This window comes from Melitaea cinxia, chromosome 18 (assembly GCF_905220565.1).
Source record: "Melitaea cinxia chromosome 18, ilMelCinx1.1, whole genome shotgun sequence".
In the NCBI taxonomy this organism is placed as follows: domain Eukaryota; kingdom Metazoa; phylum Arthropoda; class Insecta; order Lepidoptera; family Nymphalidae; genus Melitaea; species Melitaea cinxia.
In genome coordinates, this window is record NC_059411.1 from 1,137,218 (window position 1) to 1,150,267 (window position 13,050).

Sequence of the window (13,050 nt, forward strand, 5' to 3'; positions counted from 1 at the left end):
AAGTTTTATTAATAGTTATAAGTTTTGTAATGAAAAGTAGATAGAATAAAAAATAAAATACTATGGCCTTTTTTATTAATAAACGCACACCTCACACTCAGCAGCAGTTCAGGAATACACAACTTTCATTTAATATGTATTGTGTGATTTTTCATTTAATATGTGTTGTAGTGACTATGGACAACACACATGAGCTCAACGCCGTTTTTGGCATGAACTTGGGAAGGCCTGTGTCCAGCAGTGGATTGCGATAGGCTGAAGTGTATATATTTGAAGCATTAACGATTACAAAATACAAATTAATAATTTAATTATTAAATTGTTTTAAAAAAATTACATTATTGAATTATTTAGAAAATTAGGATCCACTTTTTTATGTAACTAGATCGGCAAACAAGCGTACGGCTCACCTGATGCTAAGCGGTTACTGTAGCTTATAGACGTCTAACACCAGAAGCGTCGCAAGCGCGTTGCTGACCCCATCCCCAGCCCCCCCAGGAACCAGACATACTAGATAGATTTGATTAAAACTAGAAATAGGAACTGGACAGATTTGATGTAAACAAAAACCAGTACTTTATCGCTGTACTTCATATATTTAACAGAATTTACAAAAATAAATAAATAACAATATTTTCATTATTTACACAGAGCTATTTAAGACTGTTGTTTTTACATTAGCCTTTACAGTTTAAACATTTGTATTGGCAACTTATTGTTAGTGATCATAGAAAGTCCTAGTTCTTTTTAAATAATATGTTTATTAGCGCTAACTACATTGATTGTTTATAAAAACGTTATGCTAGTGTCAAATAGTAAACAAAAGGAATAATATATTTCACACGTGTTCTCATATATTTCCGCCATTTCCATATAAACGCAGCGCAAGAGATTGATTTACTTTTTGTGAATACTTCTCATCGCGAAATAACGTAAGTAAACACTCACAGACGGTGTAGATACGAACCAGAGGCGGGTAAAGATCACGTCTAGTTCGTATGTCAGACTACTACAACACAAGCGCAAAATTAGAATGTGTAGTACCTGGTTTATTTAATTTACCTGATCAGAGTTCTTTTTGTCTTCCTAATACACAAATTCATCATTACATTTAACAACACTCCACTTAGAGTCAATTGAACTAAAAGTCACATAAAAGCACTAAGCTGCATTAGAAGCCAGTGACACTCCGTATAGCCTTCTCTTCATCCCGGGGGGACATCTGCCGGTTGGAGTGGAACTCCATGGAGAAGGTGGCCAGCCCTGAGGACAGGGACCTGACGGTGGTGGAGTAGCCCAGCAGTTCGGATAGCGGCGCCAAGCACCTTATTACCTGTTGGATAGGATTTATGTTCATTAGTTGTGATGATAAAAATGGCAGTTTGTATGGTAGCTGGTAAGAAATTGGTATTTCTGTTTTATAGTTAAATAAAACTCTTTGTAATCAATTTGTCTCCTGTATACACTCTATTATTTAGGAGCGAAAAGTTTCTGGAAGATTAAACTTAAATATTTGGACTCAAGTTGATTGCAAAATATCTAAGAATGGAACCTGTTGGTGTCAGGAGAAATTTTTACACCTACAATTCCACTGCAGATGGGTTTTCGCTAAGTATAAAAACTTCGACCCTTCTTTGTAGTAGGATTTGAGGCATTTTCGACCAGTAAAGTACCGCACTGGAACTTCTGAAGGTAAATTTTACCAAGTTAGATCTTCAATACTTCTTTTCATCAGGGTTAAAGACTATCATGCAGCAGCTAAATGTGCAACAGCTGTAAAGCCTTTTCTGCTACGAAGAAGACGAGTCAGACCTACCACGAATTTCTTCCGGATATCTGGCTATATCGTGCTCGAAATCTGGAGCAGCCAAAAAGAGGAAGTATCTCATCGGGAGTAGGGATTGCAACGCGCTTGTAATGCTCCAGGCGTTCATAATTGATGATAACTGCTTCCTATCAGGTGTTTTTTTATTTGTTTGTCACCTTGTTTAGGTTAAAAAAAGTATGTTACAGTAGCGGTACCTTGGTCCCATGCCGCACATGTATGTCTTGCACATCGGCACGTCGCCTCGCCAAATCTGCCAGTAGACGCGCCGAGTGGGACTCGGGCACCACCAGCTCTAGAGACATGAGCGGCTCCAGCAACACTGACTCCGCTTGAGAGAACACCTGCCAATCACCAGTGAAGGCTTTAACTTGTACACAAGCTTTAGCCTACATGACTCTCGTACGGTTGTGTGTTCTTATGTCTTTAAGAAATAGCTGAGTTGGGAGTGCTAGAGGTGCCCAAGTGAACATATATTAAATTGGCACACTTCAATTCTAGTTGCCACTTTATACTTTATAAGAGTATGAGATTCAAGAAACTTTTGATAGTAAAGTAGACACTTCAGAAAAATGTTTTAAATAAAATTATAAAAAATAATTATATCCACATATTTTCAAGTAGGAGAGATGTGTGATGAGTTAGCAACATAAACGCTAAGCTAAATATTTAACGCTCAATGAGCTGCAGATACAATTTCCTGAGTCCAACTAGGACCAATATTTGGATATCGTTCAATAGCAAAATTGCACTGACAGCAATATTTACTACCTGGCACTGACTTTTCATCTAAAAAATTATTTTTGTTAATTGAACTGGTAAGACCAATAAAAATAATAAGAACATTAGTATATAAGTCCATACCTTCCGGAGGCATTGAGCTACAGCGGCGGCAACAGTGGAGTCCGCAGACCCGCGCGACACTTCGAGCCAGTGAAGAGTCACTTGCACGTCCACCAGCTGAGGGGGGGGGACAATGTTTACATATAAACTTTATTGGCCGATTCAGCTTGTAACGTCCAACTGCTGGACATAGGCCTCTTTCTTTGGGATGGAAAAGGGTCGGAGCTCAATCCACCTCGCTGCTCTATTGCGAGTTGGCGAATACATATAAATAATTAAATTGTTTTTCATTTCAACTGTATGGTCAATTGATCGGGACTTTATTTTACTATGTTAGAATTGTTTTTTAATGTATTTTAATTAATATCGTTTGTTATAACAATCTTTATGTATACGTGCTTAAATTAATAGAATGCGTGTAACATCTATAATTAAGATAACGCTTACCTTTTAAGATACTTTGTTTATGATTATATGTGTCTATTGTCAGTGTCTATCTTGTTGGTGTTAAATAAATAAATAAATAAATACATTTCCTACTGTTTTGATCTGGTGATATGATAACAATCGAGACTGACAGCTTATCGTATTCTCATGACAGACATCCAGACTGGAAACAAATATAGTTTGACGCTAATAATGATATAATAGTTAGTTTGACGGGTTCGATCCCCGCACACGGTGTACATTTGTATTGGCCATGCTGTGGTGTGATTTGTGTTTTTCTGTATTGTATGTTTCCAGACCTCAGATACAGGACAAAATTCTAGTGGGGTCCGTTGAGTGCGAGGCGTTATTTATTTATTCATTTATTGGTGTTACGAAAAGTGTGTTTGGGCAAGGCGAACAGAAGTTGAAAGGGAGATGTAAGTTAACTGAGGTAGGGCACAGCAGGAATTTTCTGCTCAAAATATGGAGCAGCCCGACTGGGGTAGTACCTCGACCTTACAGAAGATCACAGCGAAATAGTATTACACAATACTGTTTTCAAGCAGTATTGTGTTCCTGTTGGTGAGTAAGGTGATCAGAGCTCCTGGGGGGGATTGGGGATTGGGTCAGCGACGTGCTTGCGATGCTTCTGGTGTTGCAGGCGTCTATAAGCTACGGTAATCGCTTACCATCAGGTGAGCCGTACGCTTGTTTGCCGACCTCGTGACATAAAAAAAAAGTTGACGATGACGATAGCAAGAGAGCGAGTTACGTTTCATAAGTTTTACTTCAGTCGTGTGGTCTAAAGCCCACTAGTTTTTTACAAGCAAATGACTCACGGGGCAAGCGAGCCGGGGCCCCCGCATGAGCGCCGACGCCAGACCGCGGCGGACGGCTTGTATGTGGCGCGGGTGGGCGTGGGACAAGTTGGCCGCGCTGTCTGCTGACTTGTCGAACCTGAAAATATGCATATTTATTTATTTATACATATATACAAATAATAAAATCTTGCAACCTTTGAGGCAGAGCTACGGGGGAGGTTTACTGAGTTAGGGCACAGCAGAAATTATCGTGCTCAAAGTCTGGACGAGCCCAACTGGAGAAGTACCTCGACCTTACAGAAGATCACGGCTAATTACTGCACTGCACTAAAGCAATTTATTTTTTTATTTTATTTATTCATAAGTCAACACCAACAAGTAGTACAACAACAAATACAAATTAATAAAGTTAACATCGGTATCTAGATAATTGCCTACTTTTTTACAGGTGTTCCTAAATTACTAAAAATATCGTCAAAATCGAAACAAGTCAAATTAAAAATTGTCCATTTAGTATACAGTAATAAATATTCGAAATTAAATTCAATATAAATATACAAAATAAAATCAACATTAATGTCAGAGAGCAATATTAAAACAAAAAGTCAAAAACATTCAAAGTTTGTTCACATTTAGTGTGAGTGCATAAATATCAATTACGTCCTTACAAAATAAATTAATTCAAATTAAGCTAGTAAGCTATAAAATTGTCACGTTATACTATTGAAAATATTCAGATTTTAATTATATGGATTATGATTATTAGATCTTAACAAGTCTGAGTACAAAAAAAAAAAGTAGTTTTATACAAATATTATTACATGTCAAAATGCTAAATGTCATGGTTATTAATAAAATACATTGTAGTTTTTTTCTTAAAGTAACTTAAATTATCACCAAAAATGTCGAGGCCAAAACCGTCTGCTGAGCTATCTTTACAGTTTTTTTTCTTACCATTTGAAGCATTCACATGTTTGTAGATGCTATTGTAATTACTGATAATTCTATTTATTGGCGAGTGACGACCGTAACGTGAATGTGAAAGTCTCTCAACAAACGGTGTATAAGTTGCTTTTCTAACGGATCTCACTGGAGCCCGAAACATAAGTCTAGACAATAAATAAGGAGAGTCCATTAAACCATTAGCGAGCTTAAAGAGAAAAGTGTTGTCTAATATACGTCTGCGGTTATCAAGAGAAAGAAGCCTAAAATAAGATAACCTTTTGTCATAGCTTGGTAGTTCTTTGGCTAGGTTGAGACTATAAGATAAGTGCCATAGAAACCTTTTTTGTACACTTTCTATTCTTTTTTTATAAATTTCGTAGTGAGGGTTCCAGACTATACTACCGTATTCCAGGATGCTGCGCACTAGTGATGTAAATAGCACAATTTTAGTCTGAGCATTTTTGAAGTGCTTACAGTTACGCAAAACAAATCCTAGAGTCTTAAACGCCTTATTTACCATGTCATCTACGTGAAGATGGAATCTCAACTTGGCGTCCAGTGTGACACCAAGGTCACGGATATATTCAACCTCTGCAAGCGTATACCCGTCTATTGAGTACGTTCTATTAACTGTAGTCTTTTTCCTACTGAACCTAATTACAAAGCACTTTGTAGTGTTAAGACTCATGCAATTTGTCTTACACCATAATGCCAGGCTGTTAAGGTCATTTTGAAGACAGATGGCATCCGAATCAGTGCAAACAGTTCTATAAAGCTTCAGATCGTCGGCGTATAACTGGCACTTGGAATTTTTGAAGCATTTGCTGATGTCGTTAATGAAAATATTAAAGAATAGAGGACCCAAGTGAGATCCTTGGGGTACCCCAGAATAGGAAAGAAAAGGACTAGAATAGTATCCGTTAACAACAACGACATATTTTCTGGAACGAAGATACGAATCGCACCACGTTAGTAAAATGCCAGTCACACCAACCATCCCAAGCTTCTGTAATAGTATAGTGTGATTAACTTTGTCGAAGACCTTACTGAAATCAGTGTAGATAGCGTCAACTGAGCCGCCACCATCAACTTCCTCAGTAAGGTCTTCAACAAATGATGTGAGGTTGGTCGTAGTAGATCTAGCTTTCAAAAACCCATGCTGCTCAGGAGCAATAGTTGTCTTAAACTGTGAAAAGAAGATCGGGTACAAAAGAAGTTCAAATACCTTCGCGAACACTGAAATTATTGATATAGGTCTGTAGTTATTAATAAGACTTCGATCACCGCTTTTATAAAGTGGAATCACTAGAGCTTCTTTCCACGCTGTGGGATAGACACCTGTGCTCAAGGAACGGTTGATAATGACTGTGAGCGGCTTTGCCAAACCTACCTTACACCTTGACACAAACAAAGCGGGAATACCATCTGTGCTGGCTCCTTTTGAGACATCAAGTCTTTTTAAAACCCGAAGTACTTGGTCGGTGGAAAAAGATAGTGAGCTCAAACAACTACATGGCTGTGATTCAGGAGGATTATAAGAACCCAAAGAAAAGAATGGTGTAGTGGAATAAGCTGTTGAAAAGTGGTCAGCGAAGAGGTTAGATATATCCGCACCCCGGGCAACCGCTGAATGATTAAGCTGCATTTCAGCTGGATAAAAATTACATTTTTTTTGCTTCCTTAGGTAGGACCAGAACAACTTCGGATTCGATCGCAGCGATAGTTCTAAACGCTCCATGTATTGTTGTTGTGTTCCTGTGGTGAGTAAGATCGCCAGAACTCCTGGGAGGATTTGGGGGTAGAGTTAACAATGCGCTTGCGATGCTTTGATGTTGCAGGCGTCTATAGGCTACGGTAATCGCTTACCTTGTCCAAAATCCTGTAATACTCACTTGAGCACTTTATCCGAAGTGACTCCCTTCAAATGCTTGGCTGACATGGTGACCTTCACTTGCTGTTTAGCGTTACCAATCTTCCTGTCCACGATTAAGGTCTCCCGAGCCGTACCCACCAATGTCTCCTTGTAAGATATCTGGGGGGGACCGAGTTCTGCGTCTATTTTGTATTCGCGTATTATACGTTCTTTTATAATTTCTAAGTGCAGTTCGCCCATACCTGAAAGTAATGTTTGATGTTTGATTGATTTTCTTTTTTAAGCTATATTAACTATTTCGGGCTGTTGTTTGTAACAAAATATTTCCATAGAAAATTCCTAGATTTTGAATTAATGTTATTTTGTTCTAAACTTTCTCAAAGTATAGGTCTACCAGGATCTGATGGCAATTTTTTTTAAAAAAAATAGCGATTTTCATATGGCAACAAACAAAATGTCATCTGTCAACTGAAATTTCGAGGAATTATTTTTCGTTTGGCTTCAAATTTCCTTTAAAAAGTGGTGAAAATGTTGAAGAAACCTCTTCGATCGCAAGCAAGAATTATTATTAATTGAACAAAAATTATCCTTATCAATAAATTATAAATAAGGAAAAAAAAGTATGAAAACGTTTTATTCCAATTTCCCCAGTATTGCTAGCGTCAATTTTTTTCCTCTTTTTGCCATCAGATCCTGGTAGACCTATACTATTTTACGGCAGATTATTTTTATGACCAAAATTAACACGTATTTGTATGTATTTGAGCTCAAATACAACAATGGCTTATAAAATTATGTGATCAGATTTGAGACTTGCACTTAATTGATCAAAAAGCATCAGCGCTTCAGCCTGTAATATCCCATGGCTGGTCGTAGGCCTATTTTCCACCACGCTGCTCCAATGCGGATTGGCGGATATATATTACCTAATGTGAGGAACGTCAACAAAAACCAACTATGACATTTTACAGTACTTGAATTTAAGCTGAACTTCTTTGACTTTTTGGTCAAGATACCCACCGGCCAGCACGACCTGGCCCGTGTCGTCGTCAGTGGAGACCCTGAGGCTGGGGTCCTCCCTCGCCAGCTCCGCCAGGGCGGTCTCCAGCGCCGGCTGCAGCGCCGCGCTGGGGGGCTCGATGGAGCACAGGAACACGGGCTCCGGGACTGTGTTACCTTTGATTGGAGACCAAAACTTTGTCATTGATGCAGTACTTTTCATTCCTGAGTAAATTCTTCTACTTCGATTTAGAAAAATAGAGAAGATATATGCCAACATATCTGTGACAAGTGTGACCCATGATAAAATATAATGTCTCATGCAATGGCAAATTCCGCTATTTACAAACTGGAAAGAATTATCTTGAAAACCGTCGGTGTTTTAGGCATTAGGCAACTACCCGCACCACGGTTGTTATACTTCATTACTACGTGATCGCAAACTACTTGAATGTCTCTTCCACATTACCAAAGATGGCTACCCAAAGGGACCTAGCTTTGGTCATGTCAATAAATTATCAGCAAATAATCTTACCTATCCCTAGTAAAACTTCGGCGACCTCCGCAGGAGTGGGGTCTGCGTCCATGGCCTGGAGACGGAGGCGTGCATTGGGCAGTACCAGGTCTTCCATAGCTGCTGGGTCCTGGAGCTTCGAGACCAATCTCTCCTTGGCACGGTTTGCGGCTGCATTGGTCGATGTGACCAGGTCGCCGGACATTGTAGCCTGAGAATTAAATAGGTGATGACATATTTATGATGTCTGTCTGCGCTGGCTCAAGCAGGTAGCAGGCGATAGCAGGTTCGACCCCGTTCATGACAAATATTTCTATGGACACACGGATGTGTTTGTATTGTGTGTGTTTCTAGACCCCTGAAACAGGAGAAAGTCCGATTGGGGACTGTTGAGCATTTATTTGTTTATTATTTATCTATACATTATTTTATTTATTTGATTGCAGGTTCAATTCCCGCTTGGGATATTTGTATTTATACAAATATTTATGTGTCTGTCCTTGTGGGTCTCCCACCCGTGTCTCGGAGAACACGTTAGACCAACACCCAACTGTTTACCCATTGAATAGGTTTAAATCTTATTAATTATGTTTATCTGTTAATATGAGGATTTGTTTGACAAGAAGATGAAGTTCCATTCAATATTGCGTGTATTTTTCCTATTGATTTGAGCTGTTGTCTAAATCAGATCCCTTACCTTGAGAGCACTGACGACAGCTATATTTCCGGCCGTGACCTTCTCCACGGGTTGGTATTCGTCAGCGAGCGCCACGTACAGTAACCCTGTCTAAACACAATGGCATACTGGCGATATATTTTCTAAAATTAATATGGGGGTTCCTGTTGGGTGTATGATTAATTATGACATTTGTTTTTAGTAGGGCGGTAAGAAGACGTTATTGGGCGAGGCGTATGGAAGTTGAGAAGGAGATATAAGTTAGTGAAGATAGAAAGAGAGAGAGTTACATTTCGTATATTACTGTAGGGGCAAGAGAGACACATTTTCTTTCTCTCTTACTCTTACAGCCAAATACATGTATATATTATATTTATATAGATGGAGCTAAAGAAGCTATATATAGATGGAGCTAAAGAAGTTTTAATTTAGTCTTGAGGTCTAAAGCATACTCGTTTTTTATGTTACCTGTTCACTTTGGTCTCTAGCCAAGTTATAAATCTTCTGTCCCTTGTTTATTTGCCCGCTGTACAGCCTCAGGAACGTCAACACACCCCTCTGATCATCGTGTTGAACTTTAAACACTCTCGCTGACAAATCTGTATCAAAACTATTGTACATATAATTTCCATCGAGCGGCGAAGGTAGGTAGGAAATCACACTATCCATAAGGGTTTGTACTCCTATATTCTTGTAAGAACTCCCACAGAGAACAGGGAAGGCCTTCATTGCGATTGTACTTCTGCGGATAGCTTTCGCAATATCTTTAACGTCTAAGTTATCTAATGACTCTTCCTGGATTATCGTCTCCGCTAGCTGATCATCGACGGAGGAGAGCGTATCAATGACTTTCCTGTGTTGGTTTAGTGATGTTTCCCAAACTTTCCCGTCTGATTTTTCTGTCAGTTTACGACGTGAGAAGTTTTGGCCTCGACCCTGTGTCCAGATAATTTCTTCTAAGCTTATAAGATCTATTAAACCTGAAACAAATAAAAAACAGTAAGAAATTTTTTATTGTAGTAAATAACAGATATTAGGAAACATCCATTAATTACGTGAGCTCAGAATGGGGAGGGGCCCATGAAATCTCACCAAATCTCATCAAAACCGAGGGGGGGATAATCGAAAATCTCACATCAAGTTCAAAACATATAAAATATAACAGTTATTAAAAAAAATCCCATCAATTTCTATTATATTCAGCGTCAATCTCACGTAAGGGAAGGGGGGTTCCAGGCAAATCTCACTAAATCTCACCTAAGGGGGAGGGGGGGGAGTCTAAACTGATCGAAAAAAAAACTCACGTAATTAATGGACGTCCCATTACAAGGTTTTCAATAATTTGATTTCTTGTGTCTCGAGTTTCCAATTTATATTGTTTTAAGTAGTCAAGAAAAACAATATAAAGTTTAACAGTGCACAGAATTCATTGTTTTAGGTGAAGATCACCGTAACAGTACATGGCAGATAGAACAACTAGATAATCATTATTTTTAACTTACTTTAGCTTATCCTTATTATTTTGTCTTAATGCACATTCATGCAATTTATGTACCTAATTATGTCTTGACATATCAATATAGCATTAACGGAGCTGCCAAGTTACGACTAAATGACCTCCTTTACAACTCACCTATCAGCTTGTCTTCATGCCTCACAGGCAAGTGCAGCATGAGCGGAGTGACTTGCAGCTTATCTTCAATAGAACGCACACAAGTTGCGACGTCTGCGTCACTTCTGTCCATCTTGTTGAGGTACATGATACGAGGCACTTTGTAGTTGTCGGCTTGTCTCCACACTGTTAGAGTTTGGGCTTCGACGCCTGAAAACATTTTTAGTTACTGATATCATTATTATGTACTTACTATTGCTTTTTTATGTGGCTGCTTTTAAGAAGACTTGAAGAGAAGTTTTGTAAAAATTTGTCACGATTTTCTCACCAGCAGATCCATCTAAGACAACGACGGCACCGTCCAGCACGGCCAAGCTTTGTTCCACTTCCATTGTGAAGTCAATGTGACCAGGTGTGTCTATCAGATTTATCTGATAACCTTGCCATGGAAATGATACTGCGGCAGCTGTAAAAATTTACTTCATTATACAATAGTTATATGAATATAAGACCTAAAGAGATTTAAAGATGTTTTTAATTTTATTACAAATTTAATAAAGAACGCTAGTCTTTGCTAGTCAGTAGTTTACTGAGGTAAGGCACAGCAGAAACTATCTTGCTCAAAATCTGGAGCAGCCCACCTGAGGAAGTGTGTCGACCTTAACAGAAGATCACAGCTAAATAATACTGGTTTAAAGCAGTGTTGTGTCCGTGTTGGTGAGTAAGGTGACCAAAGTTCTTAGGGAGGGTGGGGATAGGGTTAGCAACAAGCTTGCAATGCGTGGTGTTGAAGGTGTCTCTAGCTATGTTAATTGCTTGCCATTAGGTGAGCCATACAAAAAAAACCAGTTTCATAACAATAGCATTAGTAATAACTTTTATATACTAAATTAAAATTAAAAAATAAACAAATAAGATTATGGTCTATCAGAAAATATTCTATTTTGCAGTTCAAGTATTATTCTGTTAAAAACCCTTAAATTTGGAAGATATGTTGACAACGAAAAAAATTAAGTTAGTAAAAAATTTATTGATATTTTACATGTGATAGTGATTCCTCTCTGTCTCTCTTGCTCCATGTAATCTGTGACGGTGTTCCCGTGGTGTACCTCTCCCATGGATCTGATGGTGCCAGAGTAGAAGAGCATGCGTTCGGTCGTCGTTGTTTTACCTGAAATAGTATGCAAATGTACAAATCACTAAAATTTTGAAAACACTAAATAACATTTTAAATTAATATCACTAAATGAAAAATTGTATTATTATTTCATATTATACCTAAAATCATGACAATGTACAGAATAAATTAATCAGGTTTTATACATTTAATTAAATTAAAAAGTAGGAATTATGATATAACCTAACCTGCATCGATATGAGCTAAAATACCAATATTGCAAATTTTGTTATTTTTAGTTTTATCCTTTCTTTCTTCTGCACTACAATATCTTCGTATTTGAGCATTTCTTAAAAATTTCCTGTAATAATTTAGTGCACAGAAAGTTTTCATATCCCTAACACAAAGAGTAATATCAACAAAACAAAACAGATAATAAATGAAATATCCTTTAAAATGTCAAACTTATGAAAACTTTCTGATTGATAGGTTTCTGAACAGTATTGAGTCCATTCATTCAGTTTATCTATCTATTGATCTGATAAACTTGTTATATTTTTGAATATCATATCAAAAATTGACCGCTCCAGTGGGATTCGAACCCGCGTCTCCGACTGACCGTGTCGGCGCTCTAGCCAATTAAGCTATGGAACGACGTACCCGCTCGAGCGAAATTTTTGATATGATGATTTTTATTTTCGGTTTAAGCGAACCGTGGCGCCGTCTATAGTGAGTTTTTTACAGAGACCCGTAACGTTTTAACCGAAACCTTAAACCGAAAATAAAAATCATCATATCAAAAATTTCGCTCGAGCGGGTACATCGTTCCATAGCTTAATTGGCTAGAGCGCCGACACGGTTAGTCGGAGACGCGGGTTCGAATCCCACTGGAGCGGTCAATTTTTGATATGATATTCAAAAATGTTTAGAATTCCTAATGTGTGGGTAACACAAAAATAAAATCGTACATATTAAAAACTTGTTATATTATTTATTATTATTTACTGTGATCAGGAAACTACAGGCTGTATAATATTTAGTATGTTTTTTTCTTAAATTAGTGCGAGTGAAACCGCTAGGCAGAGCTAGTGGGGCATTTGGAAAGGACGTTCTAGTTTACATATTATACCTACTAATATTGTTCATCATGAACTTCATCAAAACGCGCCTATAAAGGTGGCAACAACAAAAATACAAAAAAAATAAATACCATTCTTTAAAATAACAATTTTTATCATAAAAATACTAAAAATTTGAACTCCACAAGCCCACTTTGTTTCCAATAAATCATTTTAGCTCACTTTAATCGTTTTCACGGTTTGTTTATAACAACTAAGTACATATTGTAGTTATTCTGGAAAGATTTGAAACTATTATTTATGCTGCATATCATTTT

The 13,050-nt window shown here is 37.8% G+C and overlaps 1 protein-coding gene across 1 annotated transcript; it reads right to left on the reverse strand.

Moving 5' to 3' along the window:
* Window positions 1-573: 573 nt before the first annotated feature.
* LOC123662431 (ribosome-releasing factor 2, mitochondrial) lies at window positions 574-12,047 on the reverse strand. The gene is made up of 13 exons (XM_045597273.1): window positions 11,903-12,047; window positions 11,580-11,708; window positions 10,866-11,003; window positions 10,559-10,747; window positions 9,394-9,905; window positions 8,947-9,036; window positions 8,271-8,460; window positions 7,757-7,912; window positions 6,756-6,978; window positions 3,937-4,054; window positions 2,690-2,785; window positions 2,023-2,169; window positions 574-1,333 (listed from the first exon to the last, which is right to left on the reverse strand). Exons 1-13 carry the CDS (start codon window positions 12,045-12,047, stop codon window positions 1,172-1,174), a joined length of 2,295 nt encoding a protein of 764 aa, XP_045453229.1. The 3' UTR covers window positions 574-1,171.
* Window positions 12,048-13,050: the final 1,003 nt, after the last annotated feature.